The sequence below is a fragment of the Euprymna scolopes genome, chromosome 32 (genome assembly GCF_053919585.1).
Source record: "Euprymna scolopes isolate OS-2025 chromosome 32, ASM5391958v1, whole genome shotgun sequence".
In the NCBI taxonomy this organism is placed as follows: Eukaryota; Metazoa; Mollusca; class Cephalopoda; order Sepiida; family Sepiolidae; genus Euprymna; species Euprymna scolopes.
The window spans coordinates 47,524,180-47,546,434 of NC_136513.1; the positions used below are offsets into that span (position 1 = coordinate 47,524,180).

The following is a 22,255-nucleotide window of genomic DNA, read 5'->3' on the forward strand; positions in this document are numbered from 1 at the left end:
TACAAGTGGCAAACTTACCTCCCTTTCATTTTATTGACCCTCAACATGCTAAAGTCTACATCTACATCGAGGCAGTGTTTGTCAGTTGATGTCAGCTGATTTCAATTTCTTAAAGCTCTCTTGATCTGGTTCAAACCACGACTTACCTTTTGAATATGTCAAACTCAACGTCCTGAACCATCACAAACAAAAGACTATCCTCAAACTGTCCCTAACTTCTGATTCCCAAACAATTCTTTTAATTTTTTCTTGACAGTAAAAAAAACCCCAAATAAACATAGCCGTATTTATTTCTTAGAAGTTGTTCATTTACAACATAAAACTAAGGGTTATAGAACCGCAGATTATAAATCTCATTTCCTCTCCAAGTCTAATTTATTCTTTTTTTTATTAGTCAATTATCATAAACAGGGCAAGTTCACTTGCCTTAGTAAATCTTTTCGAACCTCATTGCTATAAGGTGCCTTCAATAATTTTCCAAACTTTTTTGAAAAGGCATTTAAAATTGTTGACTCTTAAAAAGTCAGTATGTTATTGCTATACATCTTATGAGATGACTGACCAATTTTTATGGTTTCAGGTTCAAATGAACGGCTACATCAGGAATTGGAATACACCCTAATAAAGCCTGATTTTCATAGCTGGTGCATTTCTAAAATGCAATCTAGACGTGAGGACACTTTAGAAGAACAATATGCAATAAAATTCTGTTTTAAACTAGGAAAAGATGCCACAGAAATGTATGGAATGCTTCAGACTGCCTTTGGACCATCTTGCATGAATCAAGTATCAATTTTTGAGTGGCATGAGAATTTCAAGGAAGGCAGGAATGATGAGAGGTATGGGACGAGTAAGGAAAACAGAACATAAGAGTTGATTGGTCAAATAAAGAATTTCATAGATAAGAACCATTGTGTGTCTATAGAGACAATAAGTGCACAGTTTGATGTCAGTGTGGGAACTGTACAGACAATTATTATTATGAGGAACTGAAGATGGGGAAGACTTGTGTGAAGTTTGTTCTAAAGCCGCTTTATCCGTGTCGCAGACTATTTGACCAAAATGGGCATCAAGATAATCCTCATCCTCCCTATAGTCCAGACCTTGCTCTTTGTGACTTTTGGTTATTCCCTAAGTTCAAGAAAAATCTTAGAGGCTGTCGTTATGAGACAATTGAGGAGATGAAAGAGGCTGTGAGAAAGGTCATTGACATGCCTGCACAAGAGAACTTCCATGGGGCCTTCCAGAAGTTGTTGGAACGGTACAAGTGCATTGCAGTCGGAGGAGATTACTTTGAAAGGGGCTAGAGTTTCATGTTTGTACTATCAATAAAAGTGCCCATGCGAAAAAATCTGGAAACTTAATAAAGGCACCTTGTATATGCCATCTCGCCGAGAATTTGCAGTTGATTATTGAAAGAGTTAAAAATACTCTAAACAAGTTTATCCAGTTTCGCTGGCACTGGCTTGATATGATCAGGGTCTGGTTATCGGCTTCTTCTGAAAAAAATGTTTTATTGAATTTTTTAGTTTGGACAGAAGTGAAAAGTATAGATGAAAATGAGTGGATATTTAGTTCGTTTCCACTTGCCGAAGATCGGAAGTTACATCGACAGGAATGTAGTGAAAATAACACTCAAGATGAGAACAGTAGTTTGAAGAATCCAAATAATATGACTATGTCTTTAGTTTATTAGTTTGTAATTTGGTTATTATGAATTTTTTTTTTTCTTTATCTAGGGCGAGAAAAAAGGCTGGCAAACTCCAGGCGCAGTTGGAATTAATGGAAGAAGAAGATAAAATCAGTAAAGATCGAAATGTTGACATCAAAAGGCGTTTAAATGAAATCGAATCCCGTCTCAGTGAAGCCATTTTACCTGACGAAAAACTAAATATTTTAAAGGTTTATGGTTTAATATTTCTTTTAAGATTTCTTGTACATTTTGTATTTTTTTTCATCCTAAACAAAGCATTTTGTCCACTTGAAATAGAATCATGTCTAACAGGACTGTGGGAGTTTCAGCATCAAGATGTCTGCTTATATTTAAACTTCTGCAAGTTAGTTCAATTAGGAAAGCAGAAAACAGAGCAGGAATTCCAAACTCTAGCAATCCGAGGGAATAAACTATTAGAGTAGAAGGTTTTCCTGCATCTGATAACCTCAGCAGTGAAGGAGTGGGATTTTGCTGCTTGTTGGGTTAGTTGGGAGTATGTACGTTGAGGAGGGGGTGCACAAGTGCTATGAGTTCAGAAAAGCACATTTCAATTAAAGTACTTGTAAAATTGACACAGAGATGTAACATTGCATCATGGAATAAAAGTTAGAGCTTGGTCGATAGTATGTGACTTTTTTTAGATTTGAGACTCTTTTTTTAGACCCTGTCTAAAAGTGAACAACTACTGGTAGAGGCATCAGCTCAGATGTGACAACAATACTCCATGCATGTTCGAGTTGTGGCTTTGTAAAGATATAGGATACTGTCAGGTGTGAGCAGTTTTCTAGCATGGTAGAGGGAGCCTACCTTCTTTGCAGCAGCCTTGGCAATGTCCTCAGTGTATTTGTTCCAATTCATGTTGCCTGTGAATGTTAAGATGAGGAGTTTAAAGCATGCCCTCTCAGTTAGGTTGTTATTTGCCATGACAGTTTTCTTAAAAGGTTTGAACACAATAATTGTAAAGATGGGCCAAAGCCTTACTTCGCCATATGAAGTATTCCTGATATTATGTCATAGAAACGTTGATGATTCAGCAATTATTTATCTGATCAGGTTGAAAATGTTCATGGTTATTACCGTTATCGAAGAGCATCAGATCTATCTTATACTAGCAGGGAGACCTAATATTGCCTGGGATTAGATTTGGAGAATCAACAAACATTCCACACCATAGTTTTCTTGTCATTGAAATCGGTGAATTTGCCCATTTTTCAATTAAATCAATTGATTATCTGCTTTAGTTGAGGATGCACTGTGAGGAAACTTCACATCCCTTCTTGCAGTGACTTAGTCCACAGTGCATTGTAGTCTACATTGCACTGTAGAGAACCTACTGTTAATTTTATGAAATTATTTTTTATATGTAACGGTTTGAAGTAAAGTTTAACATGCAAAAGTCAAGTATCATGGTTCAATTGTGGTTGAAACGGAAACATTCATTTGAAATTTGCCACTATCTTATCAAAGAACCTACTGTTGATTTTATATATAGGGCTTTTCTGCTTGTGCAGTGATAAAACTTCTCAAATGCACTTGTGATATTAGGCTGTATAAAGTGTTGACTGTGTTCAAAATCAGTATCTTCCTTTAATTGGATTTTTTGATTATCAGTTAACAGTTTTCGACACTTTTTGGAGGTATTCTGATAAAAATCTATCTAAGAACACTCCCAGATGCATAAAGAACATTTTTGTGAAATTTCATAAAAATGGGCACAGCCTTTTTGGAGTCCAGAGGGAATGAACACACACGCACACACACATACAAAGCTAATTGCCTTTTACATATTTATATTTCTAAAATAAGATTTTTGATATTTAGAAATTAGATAATTTCTGCAATGTATTTTTAAAAACTTGTCACGGACAAACAGATGGACAAACAAAATCTCTATCTTTGCTTATAAGCTTTTTAAGTTTTTAAAAATACATTGCAGAAATTGTCTAATTTCTAAATATCAGAAATCTTATTTTAGAAATGGAGAATATTGCATTGACAGTAAAGAATAAATTCACAACAAATAAAACGAATGCAACGACCAAAAATTCACCTATCTAAGAACACACTCAAACACAAGATACACCTGTGCAAAATTTCATAAAAATCGGCACAGCCATTTTGGAGTCCACAGGGAACCAACTCACACACAGAGACTAATTGCCTATATATAAGTAGAGATAAATAATACGGCATAATTATGTTGACACACTGGTTCACGCTGGATCACCAAAGTTAGGCAACATTGAACCTGGTCAGTATTAAATGGGTGACCATTTGGGACTTCCAAGTGCTGTATGTGCTCTCCGCTTATCTCGGCATTATTTCCGGTCGTCTAGCACTTCTCCTTGCCACTGAACTCAAACAGGGCTGATGCAGGAGAGGTGTGGTTGGAGATTGCACAACCCTTGCCTCACAATTACATGCGCAGCTGCTCCTACAGGGGGTATCCTTTGTCTCTCAAAACTGAATGGAGACATCAAGAGATGAATAGAAAATCTGTTCGTCCATGACAAGTTTTTAGATTACATTACAGAAATTGTCTAATTTCTAAATATCAGAAATTTTTTTTGGAAATGGAGAATATTGCATAGATATAAATAATAAATTTACAACAAATGAAAGGAATGAAACGACCAAAAATCTAAATCGAAACCTTGAAATCTTCAGTCTTAGATTCTACAAGAAAGAGCATCAACCAGATTTTCATAGGAAAGGCACAACAATATTGGAATCTTGGAGAGTTTTATTGCAACTCAAATTCTAGTGATAGATAAATTAGTAACCGGCTGTTGCAATAAGGTGATTTGCAATGGTTATTGAAAGAGGTGGAGCATGATGAAGATCTGGGAAAACTTGTTGTCACTCAGACTCCAAGGAACCCTACTTGCTAGTGAGAAATCACTGATATTGATCTGTATGAAAATCTCTAGTAAATAATGAATAGTATGACTCTTAATAATTAATGAGTTTGAACAAATTTCTTTGATTGCTTTCTTCGTCTGTTTGTAAAATTGCCATTTCATGATGAAGGATGATATACTAAGGATTCGGGCTGATTCATTTTTTTTTTTTTTTTTTTTTTTTCAAAATCTTAATTTTTAGTTATTATCTCTATCCCTACCCACGCAGGGCCCCATGCAGTCTGTTTTGCATAAGGCCCCTGCAATAGCTAAGGCCGGCCATGGTACACCTAGTTCTAACATGATTTCTAATAGAAAATTATACTCTTTGTTACTTTATCTTAACCTTACTTGAAAATTTCCGATTTTAACTTTATTTTATACTACCCATCTATATGTGCATCTTATTAGGGACTTAATTGTCAATGTCATGACAATAGGAGTTATTCCCCTTGTATACAGAAAATGGCAAAAGGAGTTACTTCCCTTGGATAATTATACAAAAAATGTAGAAGGCAGACACGTTTACACATCCAAATCTGAATATTTTTACAGAACAATATCGTTATTATTTTTTTTAATTAAAAACAATTTGGGTGCTTGTTTACATTGACAAGCTTTTAAACCAACGCATTTCAGGTGAAAACATTATTATATACTTGTGTGTCATGGTGAAATTTGTATAAATTCCCCAAATTATGAAAAATGATCGAGTAGAAATAAAAATAGAATTTATCGAGTTTTATTCTATGTTGTAATGTAGAAGAATTGTGCAACCAATTCAGTATGACAAACAAGCGAGATAATCCTTGACTTAAACTGACTTAAATTTAGGGTCCGCCATCTTTAAATACACTAACTAGAGATGTAATTGTGGCTGATGTTTTTTTTTATTTAAAATACTTCTAGCACATCTACAGAATCATTTTTCATAATTTTTGGAATTTATGCTTATTTCGCCATCACATGTAAGTACGTAATGTTTTCACCTGAAATGTATTGGTTTAAAAGATTACTTATGTAAACAAGCACAAAAATTTGTTTTCCTCTCGTTTCCATTTCTCTGCAGAGAAAGTGCAAAAACTATCTCACACAAGAACATCCAAATTGGAAGCAGTACAAGGAAGTGTTGGAATCGCAGTTGAAAGAAGCTTTCTTGCAGGCAAACAAAATCTCTGGAAGTTCCCCAGAAAAGATGTTCCAACTCAAACGCAACAGCGAAACGAGCATTGCAAGACAACTGACAACGAAACCGCCGTTTACGCCATCAAACATAAACAAAACTGATATGGAAATCCAGGATACATTTGTTGTTCCCCCGGAGAAACCTCAAAGATTACTTCCACGATTCTGTAATGAAGAGACAATCAGTAAAAATTTAACGCAAGTGTTTTCCCCTGGCATGTCTTTTCAAATCGATAATGAGTTTCTTTCGCATGATCCTCAGCATCTGCAAAATGGAATCTTCCAACTGAACCAGCCTCCCCCTCCTTCACAAACTGGGATTGATAGATATGGGAACGGTCTATTGCCTTCCACTGTCATGCCAACCCGATTCCCGCAACCAGAACGGATGATGATGCAGGTTTCCCCACTTGCTTACAACCACGAAGCAGAAAGAGTTTACCCATCCGATGGATTTTATTTGGCGCCATCCCATCAGCAATACCAAAATGCAAAACAGGTAAGAAATATTAGTTTCTGTGTTTTGCTTAAGGGTTTATCTACTTATTATTAATATTACTGGTATGAACCCACACAGATCCCACAATATTATTAATATAAATAAATTGAAAGTAAAACTATTTATCTAAATAAAATGCGATACTTCTTTGGTTAAGATCAAAGTGTAGTGTATATATTTATATAATTCTAAAACTCTGTAGGTAGATTTTTCTTGCTTTCTTGCATCTTGTCTTCCACAATAAGGCAATTCCATCTTTTAAAAAAATGGTTCTGGTACTGTAAAAAAAACCAAACTACTCAATCAAATTAAGTGAAATTTTTTTTCGGAGATCATGTCAAAACAGATACGTACAATTAACTTTTTTTTTTCGATATTTTCATTTTTTTAATGTCTTGATTAAACTGTACAAGTACCAGAACCCTTATATTAGCAGGGGAGGTAATTAATTTTTAAAAACTAAAGCTTAGGCCGATTTTTTAGAAGTTTTTAAAAGAAAAAAACATGCAAAATATGTATATACGTTATATTCATTTGGAATTATTTTTTACATAAAAACGTTTTTATGAGAGTGTGTTGAAGGCAGACATCTTGGATTTGGTTTAAATTTTTGTTTGAATTTTAGAAACGACACGGGAGATAACTCCATGTAAAGTGCCAACACTCCCTCTTCATCTTTAATAACTAGCTTTTCTTCCTAAAAATCGAACCTTTTGCTTGGTATCGTAACAAATTGTTTTTTCGCTGTAAAATAAAAACTACTTGATGAAATTAAGTGAAATTTTTTTTCGGAGAACTTGTGAAGGAGGGGGAGGCTGGTTCAGTTGGAAGATTCCATAATAGAATTTAAACTTTTTTTTTTCGATATTTTCGTTTTTTAATGTTTTTACTAAACTGTACAAGTACCAGGGTTCTTTAGTTATTATGTAAGCTAAAATTACTAATTTCTTTGAAAACTGTTTTCTTTAATAATTAATTTTTTATCTAATTGTTTTTCATAATTTTGGGATATGTTTATTAGTTTGACATGAGAATTCATTAGATACCATTGGTTTCACTTGAAATATTCTGAATTTTGAATTTTTCTGTAATAACGAAGAAGTGCTGAAGTTTTCATGTAATTATCTCCCTTGAAAACTCGCAAGTTTAACGAGTGCTGTTGCCCACTATTACTTCTGTCCAAAATAAAAAAAAAATAATTTCAATTGAACCAAATAATAAATTAGTAATTAAACAAAACAAATAAGAGGGGGGAAATGATGATGATGATAAATAATGGAAATTTTTGTTATACAAATAACGCAATGACTAGAATATCAAACTAATCAGACGTAAAAATAAGTCATATTCTCCGCTTGACAGTTCAGCTAATCCCTATCCCAATTCCGTTTTTACAATATTTTCCTCCTTCTTATTTATTTATTTTTTTACAACATTCTTTTGGTTTCTTTCTTTTTTGAAAAAGAGATTATATTCTTGAAATGTTAAACATTTCCACCATCCTAATTATTTCAAACAGTAAGTCTATATTTACTCATTTGTATTTGCAATTTTTTTTTGAAGATAAAAAAAAGAAAACCTACAGAAAACCTCTTTGTTCGTTTGTCTGTTTTTGCTCATCCGTCGCATCACTTAAAACCTGACTTCCTGCATTGCTATAACCTTCTTATACTCTCACATATTTATTTACTAGCAATGCTTCAAGCCAACTACCTTTCCCTTTTATTAATATATATATATTTTAGACAAACTGTCTAGGCCCAGAGCGTCTAGTCTCCCATAATATAAGGGCCAACTTGTGTGTGTTTGTAGCAGTCGAATATTTTTATGTACTATTTTTTTTTATGTCAATAGATAAGTACTACAGAGTGATTCGCCCATAATATATGTTTGCATAGAAATACAGTTTGTTGGACTACTTACAGTACATGTGCAGTTTGTTTCTTTTCCTGCTTTTCAGATGGTTGTATTTGAACATTTTTTTTTGTCTGTTGGCTCTTCCAATTCACCTAGAATGTTAACAAGTTTACAAAGATGCGTTGCACCCCAGTTTTCTTTTCTAAGATTTTCTCTTATTTGTTTTGAATTTCTTTAATGCTTGTCTACCTTAGTAATCTTTTAGACTAACGCATTTCAGGTGAAAACATTATGTACTTGCATGTCATGCCAACATTAATATAAATTCCAAAAATTACAAAAATGATTCAATAATTGAATAAATTCTATTTTTACTTGTAATTATTTTTCTATTTTTCTACATTTTTTGTCATTTTTGGACTTGAAGACAATCAAATTGTAATCAGCTGGAAAGCAGGCAAACGGAAGAGAGTTCCACAAATGTGCAGTTCTAAGAAAGAAGCTTTGTTCATGGAATTCACATTTAGGTTTAGGCACAGATACAGAGCATAGGAAATTATTAATAGAGGTTTTGGTTAGACTAATATTTTTCATGAAAGTTTGCACTCCTGAAGCCAAGCCTGGGTCTCTGGACTTGTGGGCCGGTGCTGAATCCTAATGCTACATCCAGGGTCTGCCAGCAGCCACCTGATTGCACCAGGGGATCACCACACTCTTCAGCACATCCAGGTACACTTTGGTGTTTACTTTCAAGCTGACTTCGAAGACGTGAGGTGGCATGATGTGGCCCTCACTTGAAACCACACAAAGGCCATAACCGTGGCAAGAAACTTCATTGAGCTGTGCTCTCAAGTGTTGAACCGTCCAGATTTGCATTTTGAGGGTGCTGGCAATGGTCCTGTTGTCATAAATTGGATCAGTAGAGAGCATGAATTGTGCAGTGGCACATCTCTGATCTCGCTCATTTTGTCACTTTCAGACATGATAGAAGACTCCTATCGCTCTTAGGATTTTGTAACGACTGGCCAACTAGTAGATAATCTTCAACAAAAAAAAGGAAACCAGTTTTCATCAAAAAGAAATGGAATCATGTTGTATTTTCTAGGGTGACAACTTTATCATTCCACTTTGTATATGAAAATGTATGATTTTTAAAATTCATAAATAGTTTTGAATAGTCTAGTCTTTGAATTTGTAATGTGTAATTTCCTTTTAACAGATATTGTCTTGAAGGAAGATAACAGTTTTTTTTCTTTAGACATTAAAAAGTTGATAGATTTTTTCCTGGATCAAAGTTTAAAAAATATTGTGAATATTCAATGGATTCATATCCAATTTTGGAGAAATTTTTTGAAAAAGTTTAAGGGCTTCTTGATTTGTCCCCAACCCTCACACCCGTTCTTTAAAAATGAAACAAAAAAACAAAAAAACTTGGCCTAAATAACCAAAATGCACATTTTTTTAATTTTAAATTGAAAAACAACAATTTTGTTTAACTATTATGATATATTCACAATATAAAGCCAATTTATTTATGTGCATATTTCAGCAGTCAGTCATGCAAGGAGAGGGAAAACAACAGGCAAATGTTGCTGGATCACTTGGACAAGAGGACCCAAAAGCAATTACGACTGATCTTGGACAAGAATCTAGCAATTTTTTTGTGTTGAATGGACAAAAAGCATTTGACATTGCTGACGTAGAAGATGGGCAGGTAGATCGGCATAAGTTATCAGGTAAGTCTGAATTGCAAGGATTTAGATTTTCACATTTTTTACTTGCATCCAATGTTAATTTTTCGCTTTTGTTATTTTTAAAAAATTATTTGTTGATATGTGTTATCGAGCAAAGTATACTCTTTAACAGATTTATATAACAACTTAGTGTTATATACTCATTCATGACATTATTTACTTCTTAATTTACTCTTAAGAAATGATGTGTATCAATAACTAGCATGAACCAACTTGCTTGTGTTCAAGTTATGTGCAGAGAGGCCGAAAGATTAAGACTGACAGGCATCAAACTCATTGACTTGGAACAGACGTGTTGTATGTGCATGCTGGCAGGGGTCACGACGCAGGTCACTGCATGTTGAGTGCAAGTTATGTTAATGGGATGCTACCCACCCACCCATCCCCACGTATACCTCAATATATAAGCGTGACACACGTGAGTTTTTGAAAAAGCCACAGTCAGTTAGTCAGAAGACAGTCTAAGATTTCTTTCGTCAGACCGAGAAAATCTGGATTCAAGATGAGAAAGCGGAAAAAGAAGAAGAGATTTGGATCGATTCAGCAGAGGCCTCTCAGGAACGAGAAATTCGGAACAAAGACTTTCTCCAAACAATAACATCCAAGCCGTTTTTTTTGGGGGAGCATGCATAAATTGTCGCAAGGAAAGGAGAAAAAAGGTATATGTTTTAAGATCTCCTTATATATGACACACACACACACACACACACACCTGTATACACACATGTGCACACACAAAGACAGACAATCACAGCCAAGTTTGAATTATATCGAGATCACATGTAGAATGCCTGCATTATATTGAATGCATACTAGAGTTGAGACGATTAATCGGAATTGGTGCCAATTTTACGACGCCAAAACGATTCTTTTGATTGTCTTTTTTTATTTGATTTTGCTAAAATCAAAATCTTCCATTTCTGGTAATAATGATAAAATAATAAATATTCATGGATTTTAAAATATCAGTAAAGCTAAAATAAAAAGATCATCCTCCACAAGTGTAATTTTACATTTACAAAATTATCTATATAGTTAACATGTGTTTTTTACGGAAATCAGGGAAAATAACGACTCTACAGTTAAATATTTAGAGATTTATAAAGAATCGGAATCGGTAATTGTATCGAAATCAGGAGAAATATTGGAATCGTCCCATCACTAATACATACATAAGAATATATGCACTATCCCCCACATAACAATTAGAGACACAAACAGACAGTGTCTTGTGGTAACATTCAACTTAGATTATTTCTACATTATTTGATGCAACCCGCTCGCAATGCTTCCAGTAGAGAGACTAAACTGAAAACTCTTGTTTCTTTTACTTGAAAATGTGAGATGTCGTTATATCGTTTGACTATGTTTTGTCCACGAAATTTTACGAAGAGATGAACAAAAACAAATAACTGAAGATGATAATGTTATCTATTTCTATATCAATGAATCTTTGTATTATTTGGATTCTTCGGACTACTGTTTTCATTTTGAGTATCATTTTTACAACGTTTCAATTGATGTAATCTTGGATCTTCTTCAGGTGTACCTTGTCGAACTCGGGAATTTACAACTAGAAATAAAATAGGTTTAAGGCTCTCAAAATATGTATTAAAACTGTTTGCAAGGACACATAGCACAGTGGTTATAGTACTTGGAAAAATCAATTGTAAAATAAGAAATAATAATATTCTCCTGAAAGTTAGAGGTTCAATTCTCAGTGTGGGCAACCAAAAAATACAATTGCGAATTACTTTGGACCTCTATCCAGTCATGTCTGATGGAACAAGAGTATGCTACCACTGTGAAATAAATAAAGGTTTCCATTCAAAATTCTGCCCAAATTCCCAAGTTTGACAGAAACATTACTGAGTTTGACAAGATACACCTGAAGAAGGTCGAAGGTTACATCAACTGAAACATTCTGAAAATGACAATCAAGATGTGAACAGTAGTCTGATGAATCCAAATAATATGAATAACCAATCCTTATCTCAAAAATTCAGAAACGTAATATTAATAAATCTGTCTTTTACTTTTAATATTTCTAATTAGAAATACCTATATACTTATTTACCAGCAATGCTTCAAGCAAACTATCAAACCCTTATATATATATATATATATATATATATATATATATATCCACTCTTATATAAAATCACTGCGTATGTGCGTGAGTTCTTTCACCATAGGTTCTGAAATGACTGAACCTATCTTTTGCAGATTTCACACAAAAGTAATTTATATGTCTGGCAGTGTTCTTGGGTGTATTTTGTACAGAAATCCGATCTTAAAAAATAGTCTTTTCTCTCTTGTAGATAAAAAAGAATTTTTACAGGGGAATATTTTACATTACACCGGCCAAAGGAAATAATAAAATCTTAGCAAATCATTTCTTCTCAAAAAAACATATCTTATCATCTCACCATTTCATTTTAATTTTTTCTCATTAATGAGTTCAATTTACGATAAAAGAAGAGGTACCATTTAAAATTGAGGCAAATCATTTCTTTGTTTGCATATTTTAAAACTAAACATTAATCAGAAATGACTTTTCCTAGGCATTCATTGCCAAGCCCAAATATTAGCTGATGTGATATTGTAAACACAGACAGAATTTGATGAACAACATTATTTTTTTTATTTTATTTGCGAATTAGTCCACCAGATAAATTAGTCCTCATAGTATATAATAATCAATAGAGGATTGATTCTATAATAATACACATGCAATCTGGATAAATTAAAATATCATGTTTAAGCGTATTGTATGACTGGGTAACGCCGAGCATCCAGCTAGTATATATATATGAACAAAACACTTGTGTTTTTTATTTGAAATCACCCCTCCATAATCATGCTACTCTCCTTTCCCATTATTCTATAAAATCTTTTTACCATTATTTCTTCTTATTGTTGGATAGCAGGTGTATATAATGTGTGTATGCCCATCTGGTCTATAAAATATATATGTGTGTATAAAACCGATGCTCGTGTCATCTAGTGGCTGTAAATGTTCATTGTGTGTGTGTGTGTGTGTGTTTACACATATTCAAACAGATATGTTTGCATAACAGAGACAAGGTAACAGTCATTAATTCAGGACAGGTTCACAATATGCCACATAAGGCACAGAATGTATGTTTGATAACGGACTACTAACCTTAGGTTATGGTTCCCTTCATCTCTTGAACAGTGCAAGAAAATATTTCATTGTCAAGAACTATTTTGTTTTCCGTGTTTATTATTCTTATTCTTAGTTTCCCTCAGAGATTTACAATGCTTTCTCTTTTTAGTTTTTACATCTTGGCTGTCACAGAAGATGCCGCTCCTCACGTCAAGGGGAGAGACTAACTCCTCTTTGAGTTGTTTGTTCTCTTTGGCGGTCAGCTAACGACTGATTAAAATCTACTCAAATCTACGTATCATTACATGTTTAAGACCCCAACTCTGACGTAAACCTAAATCTAGTTATTTGTTTACACAAACCAAAAATTCCTCCAGAACTCTGTTTACCTTTATTTTCTAAATTCACATTCCTTTGTAGCCTTTTATTTTTCCAGCTGTCACTCACATTTTTCCATTGTAAGTGTTTTTATTTTTCTAATCATAATAATAGATCCAGTGACCCACCGTCACTCGAATCAATTAATAATAACAATGTTTTGACTCTTGGCACTGTCTGCCACAGTTAATAGAGATACTACGCTGTGATCACAGCTCAAGGGTCACAATATTACATTATTTCTTCTTTATTTTTTCTTGAATTTAATTACATATCTCCTCATATGTCACACGTATTGAACTCCCCCCCCCTCCAACGTATCATTGCAAACCCCCTAATCCTATTCCATGCATCTTATATCCATTATGTGATAATCCCAGTTTGGCTTATTCTACCTTTATCACAATAGCTCCCCAGCTTTTCCTCCCTTCACCTCTATACTATTTAACCTTTATCCTAGATACCCTAATATTCCTTTCCTAATGTGTGTATTGCTAGGTGCCACATTTATTTTTCTTTACCTAGCACCCTCTCTCCCCTTCTGATGAGAAGCATTAGGCTTCGAAATACCTAGATATAAAGAGCTTTTATATCTCTTATTCCTGTTGATGTATTTCCCTTATTGAATTGATGATTAAATTTACATGCACAATATCTTTGTATTGGTTATTTAAAAAAAAAATTTATTTAATATTTTTTTGTATCTAAGCTCTACCTCATATCTTGAGCTATTTATTATCCTGATAAATCTACATTGAAATAATCTTCAAATTTTTCTCATATATATATATATATATATATATATATATATATATATTAAGTAAAATAAATTTTATTCAATGCATATATATTTTTTAAATATAAATATTAACAACACAATTTCATTCAAATAGTAAACGTAGATTGCATGAACAAAGCTTCTTTCTTAGAACTGCACGCCTGTGGAACTGTCTTCCATTTTCCAGCTGACTACAATATTGTTGTCTTCAAGTCCAATGTAAACAAGTTCTTGATGAGCCGTTCCAATTAAGTTAACAAATTTACCAAATTTCCATTACTAACGATTACTATATTGTCCAACTGACTACTGTACACTCTTAACCCTTATCCTCGAGTCATCTCTGGCCTTAATAAGTGGTTATGCCTATGTAAGAAAAAAAATAGCTCGGTAGTGCAATACTAGAGCTATAAATAAATTTTAATATTATACTGTAACAGAATGTGTATGATCACGTGGGAAAATATTAGCAGGAGCTGTAAGATATCTGGTTTTGTGAGGATAAAAAGAAAAGATATATGAAAATTAGGAAGTGTCTGTGAGCTTGCAAAAAAAGAAAAAAAAAAGGACACCACATGCCTGGGGGAAAAAGATTGTGGTCAAAAATGATGGATGTATAAGAAATGGCTGTCTATGGCTGGCGTGTAGTGGAGCAGAAGTGAGAAACTTTTAAGCTGGTGTCAAGACGGGGAGAAAGAAAAAGCGGTAATAAACGACTTGTGTTAAAAACGAAAGAAAAGCTGAGTCAGATTTATTTATTTTTGTTTGTTTGTTCCTTTCTGATGGTGCCGAACGGCGTGGGGGTCCAAGAAAGTTTTGAACTGTAATGAACACAGTACGAGCATAAAGGCTACATTACAATACCGCTTCACTAGAAACAGATATTTATGGTCGTTCAAAAATAAGTCAGTTCATTTACTACACAAGCACATTATTGCTTAAAAAAAAAAATGGTCATTACGTAATGGATGTTTCTTTTCTTTTTTCAGAGAAACTTGAAGAATTTAAAGACGAACTCCAAGAATTACACAAAAACCATAACAAATCTCAGATTTCTCCAGTAGCAGAAGAGCACCATCCACCTGGAAATACAGTAAGGATTTCTTGATTTTTTTTATTCCAGGTTATGGACCATGTGTATATTCAGCACCCCAGTCATGATGATAACTGAAAAGAACATGTTTAGCTTTACACCTTATCTGTCATCACTGAAAATCCACACTTTATAAAATGTGGAGTTTTTTGTTTTTGCTTATCCCTATGCTCGTCTACTATCCACATCACGTGACTGTCATCAAACTTGATCAAAATAATGGGTATGGTCTCACTTACATGGTGGAACGATAAAATTGTTGCCCTAGAAAAAAGCAACATGATTCTGTTTCTGTTTGATGAAAACTGTTGTTTTTTTTTATTGCAGACCATCCACTAGTTGACCAGTTGTGTACAAATCCAAATAGTGATAGGAGCCTTCTATTATATCTGAAAGTGACACAATGTTCAACAGAGATGTGACTTTTGTACCCTTTTCTCCCTGACCTCCCTTGGTCCTGGATATGACCTTAAACTATATCCAGTGGTGAGGCCCCAGCTTGCGGCCTTTGGGGAGTGTGGAGCCACCCTTTAATTACCATTGCTCCCAGGTCCACTCTGACCCGGAGTGGTAGTACCTGTTAGGGTCCCAACTATGGGTTGAATAGAAATCAACTTGAAAACAACAAATATATTATACTAAAAAAATTTTTCTTCAAAATAACTGGATTCGGCATTAAATAACCCCAAAAGGGTTGATATGCCGTAAAACAAAAACAACCAACCAACCAACCCTGACCTCCCTCCTCCATTGACCTGAACCCGCTGGACTACTTTGTTTGGTCATATGTCAAAAACATCACAAACATGATCTCCCACTATACTAAAGCCAGCCTGATCTCTGCCATCCACCGAATATTTGCCGAGCTTCCACTGGTGCTTATAGAAAAGGCATGTTCCCAGTTCCGGACTCGTATTGATGCGGTGATTGAGGCTTAGGGCGGCTACATTGAATAGATGTCAGCTCTACTACATAATCATGTTACCTGAATTGATTTTTTTTTATAAAAGTTTTAAAATAAAGCTGTATCTTGTTTTCTTTATGACGAGAATGTTATTGCTCCGCCCTGTAATTTAATTTGGGGATATCTTGATCAAAAGGCAAAACCAAGGTGATGGAAAAAATGAAAGTCATACAGGCTGCTATACCTATCTGTATTTATGGCTTACACCAGCCAATTATATTCATGTGAGTATGAACCTGGGTGTATTCATATTCATTACATCAAAAATAAAATATTGATCAGGACTAAATATTAAAGCCTATGAGTTTTTTTTTTCTATTTAACAACACAGGTCAATATTTGCCATATCTAACAGATAAAAAAGAATTTTGAATTTGTTGTAATTAACCCTTTATGAACTGAATTATGATGTAGATGATTTTAAAAATATTTATTGTTAATTTTAGTTAGTTTAAATACTATAATTGTGAAATACTATAATTGTCTTCAAACTGGAAAAATTATGAAGTTCAATAGTTAAACTACTGAGAATTTTTGCATTTCATAAACTTACCTTGATTATTATCCATAGTGCTTGAAAAGTGTTTTTATGACAGCAAACGAAATCTTCCACTCTCTGAGACAGATGGCGGCATACTGAATCTAAGCAATGGACAATTGCAATCTGGGCATACCTGGCATCTACCCGGATACTGAACTAATATGTACAAGGCATGTTTGAATCAGTTCCCACTTTATTTATGCCATTATATTAATTTTTTACGACTGAATAAATTAGTTCAACCAGGTCATAAAAGGGTTAAAACCGTTAATGTTAGAAGTACAGGGGAAACTGGCTTTATTGTTTTACAATGGTAGATTTTGTGAGAAATTGTTTAATTTGGTTATTTATTTTTTTAACTTTGCTCACCAATGATCATTGCATCATTGCGCTTTGCCTGATGATTTACGAATAAATGATGCGGCAATGTGTACGTGAATTTTAATCAATATGGAATCGAATAGAAGATATAACAAAATGAAAGCAATTAAGTTAGATGAAATCTGCTAAAAAAGTGACAATTTTTAAAGTTTCATTTGATTATTTTACTTATTTTTTCTTTCTTTATGTTTTATTGTTGGAATCAAGTGACTCACTACTTGGTCCATATTGTAGTCAATAAATCGAATATCACCTTGACCTTGGGAACTTTGATCAGGGTTCAAATGTGGTCCCTCCTTACATCATCAGGTTGAGGTATGTAATTTACCATTTATATTCTTACTTTTCTTTGTAGATGGTAAATTTGGAAAGTTATGGAACCTCAAAGAAAGGAAATTCCTTTGAGGATTTTCAGCCAGTCCGTATTTTACATTCACCAGAACTACAAACACCAAGCCGTCGTCGAGTTAAGCCAGATTTCACTGAATTTGAATTGACTGGGGATTTTGATTCGCAAATCGTATACGGGAAAACTCCACCAGTCAAGTCATTGTCTAAACCAGTAGATCTAAAGAATAGCAATGAACTGGTGAACCCAGAAAGCGAGATCAAAAAAGATTCTGGTGAAGCAGCATCAGTAGTGAAAGGGATGGCAGCAGATGACACAGACTTTGGTATTCTTAGCCTTCCGGATAACCAGTTTCCTGTGGTTGGAGCCACAAAAGCCTCAGTCTCTGAATCTGGACAACGAAGAATGCTCGATGTCACAACGGCTGATGGATTTGACACGGGCATATCAAACAGCATGCCAGGTAAACTTTCACTGTTTAATTATTTTATCATTTCACTGGTTTGTAAGATTGATCGGCCCTTTCTTGCTTTAGTGTGGCAAAATGTAATATCAAGGGAGATAACTTATCTCAGTAAAAAGTCCAGTCGAAATTATAGTGTTGAAAATTGGGTGCCTGTCCAGAATTTCCAAAAATAAGAAAAGGACAGAAAATATTGTCTTCCAAAACTCAAGTAAATTGATCAAGTAGTTTTATTTTTATAAATAAAATCATTTTTAAGTGATTAATAGAATTTTATAGGCATTACAGCAAAATTCTTGCAAGTTTGAATTATGTTGAATTATCTCCCTTGTTTTTTGAGACTGTTTTCAAAATGACATCGTGAGGCAGTCACTCCCTGCGAGAGAGAGTTCTCTCTTTTTTTTTTCTTATCAAGAGAGATAGAGAGAGAAAAGAAGAAAGAGTTTAGTCTTTTTATTGATTATTTTTATTGCAATGATTTCAAGTTAAGACCAGGAATTAAATAATACCGAAAATTGTCTAGGTAGAAATTCCTTGTGTCTAACTCTCATGATTGTGAAAAAATCCGGGGAGAAAAGGGGAAGTAACTTGATGTGAACAGCCACAAATCTCTTGTAGGATGTAAATGATTTGGTTGAAAAAATGTGTATAACCTTTTGGTTTAATATTTATGATGCATGTACGAATTAATTATGTTTTTAAATAACACATTTCAGGTGAAAACATTATTTATTTACATGTCATGTCGAAATTAGTATGAATTCCAAAAATGATGAAATATGATCCAGTAAAAGATGTATTTTTAACAAAATATCGTCCACAATTACATTGCAATTGAAATTTTGTGTTTAAAAAGTGCGGACTGTAATTACAATCAAGGCAGATAAGTCAGTTTGTCATACAGAATTGGTCACACAACTCTTCCACGTTACAACATGGAATAAAATTCAATAATCCAATAAATTCCATTTTTACTTGTAATTATTTTTCTACTGGATAATTTTTCATAATTTTGGGAATTTATACAAATTTCGCCATGACATATGAGTATATAATAATGTTTTCACCTGAAATGTGTAGGATTAAGAGATTACCAATGTAAAACAAGCACTATTTCTTTGTATCAATACCAAAATAAAAGCTATTTTCTGTTAACCTGTTGCCTATTCATTTTGATCTATGAAACAGGTAGACATTCTTATTGTTTCAAAATATCAAGTCAAACGAAACTTTTTCTTACAACCAAAATTTAATTATAAAAAATGTGCTAGATATATTTTTAACAAAAAAAAAAAAAATATTCACTATTATCTTCTGAGACTTTTTGTCTAAAATGACAGATCCTTAATTTAAGTCAAGGGAGATAAGTCAGTGTATCTTACAGAATTGATCGTGCAACTTTTCCACATTAAAACATGCAATAAAATTTGCTGATTCTATAAATTCTATTTTTGTTTGTTATTATTTATCTGCTGGATCATTTTTTTGTAATTTTTAGAATTTATACAAATTTCGACATGACATGTAAGTGCATAATAATGTTTCCACCTGAAATGCGTTGGTTTAAAACACCACTAATCTGCAAATATTTACTTTTTGTCAAGAAATTATTTATTTTTTCCCCCTTTTCAGGAATCCATTTATCTCGCAGCTCATCAAATCCTGACGAGAGATCATATGTCAGCGACTTTGAAACTGAAAACAGCCCCCCTCTAGAACCGACTTCTCACCTGCCTTCTGATGGGACGACTTCAACAAACAACAGACAGTCAAAAAAGAATATGTGGTATTTATAGTATTAATACATAAATTTTTATATTATATCTACTAGATGACATACTTGTAATCCATTGGGTCAGAACCACTGCAATTATTTATTCTACATTGATTTCATTGGAAAACTAAAATATCTCTTCACTTTATTATTATTTAAATTATTATTACTCGCAGAACCCGTGGAAATACCACGGTAGTTGAAAATTTTAAAACATATTATAAAACAAATAACAATGAATTTAAAACGATTTTTAGTAAATTCTTTTAAAACCTTTTAAAACTAAAAAGAATTGATTTAAAAAATTTAGATTTTTTTCAATAAACATTCAACACAGAATACATTTTTTTTTTCTGAATAATTTTTTATATAAATCATAAAGGAACTGATGTCAATTCATGTGCATATTGTTTTTTTAATTTTAAAAAGAAACTATAATAAAAAAAAAACTTAGTTCCCTCAACATGACTTTCTTTTTAAATTATAAAATAAAATAAAATAGCCAATTTGAAACCGACTTGACTTTTACTCCTGATCTTGAGTGGAACACACATTAAATTCGTTGCCAAAGCTTCTTGAAAAATGGTGGGATCCTTCTATTGATCCAGTAGATGTCTCACTGCTGATGCAATTCTCTATCTATATAAGAGCCAGGTACGTCCAAGAATGGAGTACTGTTGCCACATCTGGGCAGGAGCTGCTAGAAAGGACTTATCCTGCCTTGATAGAGTTCAAAATAGACTTTGTAGCCTTGTAGGGGATGTCCTTTTCTCTTCTCTGCAACCTCTATCTCACAGAAGAGATTTTGCGAGTTTGCCTCTGCTTTATCGTTATTTTCATGGCAAGTGCTCGGCTGAGCTCCAATCTATGGGCCCCCTCGCCAAACTTTCACAAGAAACACCTGTCTAGCAGAAATCACTATCACTAATTTCCCCCACTCTTTATCTGTACCTAAACATAAACGTAAATTCCATGAACAAAGCTTCTTTCTTAGAACTGCACGCCTATGGGATTGTCTTCCGTTTTTCTGCTTTCCAGCTGACTACAATATGGTTGTCTTCAAGTCTAACGTAAACAAGTTTTTGATGAGCCATTCCATATAAGTTAACAAATTTACCAAATTTACATTACTATATTGTCCAATTTCTACTGTACACTCTTTGACCCTTATCCTCGAGTGGCCTCAAGGCTTTGATAAGTGGTGATGCCTATGTAAAAAAAAACAAAAAAAAACGTAAACATGTTTTTTTGTTTTTGAAAATTTTTAACTGATAAAGACCGACTATAAAGGGAGGTAATCGTTTCCCATTAATTAATGTTTGCGATGATGATGTTTTTTTTGTGACACTGGACATATAGACAAGTAAATTAATATTTAGATTATTGTTGTTGTATACTCGCGCATATAACAAGTCCATTTAATGTTCCTTAACAGTGTGTGATGTGTCTTTAATGCATATAGTACATGTAACATAGTTTGTTGTGTGTGATCAGTTATGATCGTCTCTGAGACGTTGATTGTATATAACAAGTATGACAGGACATACAACACACGGACAATACAAGGGACGGCCAATAGGGAAAACATACCTGGTCCATCTTGGTCTTGTTTTGACAGTCTTGGAAAAGCTGCAAGAAACTCATCCCAAAGAAACTAGAAGAATCAGTTGTATTTTTAACAACTTTATTCTGTCCGTTTCCCCCATTGGAAAGTTGCACGCTGTCTTAATATCTATGTCTTATCTACATTGACCTGACAGCTTCCTTGGGTATTCTGAGCCATTATTGACTGTTCACCTGCTCATACCCTCTTGACTGTCTCTCCCAAACTCTGACTCTCAACTAACTAAAAACTTACATGTACAAAAACATTGTCCTTCTCATGATGTAATCAACACGTATCACCCATGATCATCGTGTGATATCTGTCACATATTCTTGTTTATCAACTTACCAATACTAAAATTCTTGACTTGTTTCTAAATTCCACTCTATCAAATTAACATTCCTGGTACATTCTAACGTTAACATTCTATTTTACAAGCATACGTTCAGGTTACTTAGCATTACCACTTGGATATAAGGGGCTATTATTCAGGACAAAGTCTGCAGGGATACTATGTAGAGAGTTGAGCAACAAGATAACTGTTCGCATTACATTTAAATTTCTGCATGTTAGTACACTCAGGGAAGCAGGAAACAGAGAGGGACTTCCAAAGTCTATCAATTCAAGAGAAGAAAAAAATTTAGAGTAGAAAGCTTTCTGGCATCAAGCAACCTCAACAGTGAAGAGGTGGGATTTTTCTGCTTGTTGGATTTGTCAGGAGTATTTATGTTGTTAGTCACAAGTAACATTAGTTCATCAGAGTACTTTCCATTAAAATACTTTTTCACATAACTTGATTATGTAGTAGAGCTGACATTATTCAATGTAGCCACCTTCAGCCTCAATCATTGCCTAGATATGAGTCAGGAACTAGGAGCATGCATTGTCC

General features: G+C 33.7%; 1 protein-coding gene across 2 annotated transcripts in view; it reads left to right on the forward strand.

Annotated features, from left to right (window-relative positions):
• LOC145256319 (uncharacterized) overlaps positions 1-22,255 on the forward strand; it is a 66,249-nt gene that overhangs the window by 21,595 nt on the left and 22,399 nt on the right. For both annotated transcript variants that reach the window (XM_080115051.1, XM_080115050.1), the window contains 6 exons: positions 1,740-1,902; positions 5,684-6,298; positions 9,705-9,891; positions 15,185-15,288; positions 17,530-17,986; positions 19,619-19,772. In XM_080115051.1, coding sequence (XP_079971177.1) covers positions 1,740-1,902; positions 5,684-6,298; positions 9,705-9,891; positions 15,185-15,288; positions 17,530-17,986; positions 19,619-19,772 — 1,680 coding nt within the window. The remainder of the gene's footprint in view (positions 1-1,739; positions 1,903-5,683; positions 6,299-9,704; positions 9,892-15,184; positions 15,289-17,529; positions 17,987-19,618; positions 19,773-22,255) is intronic.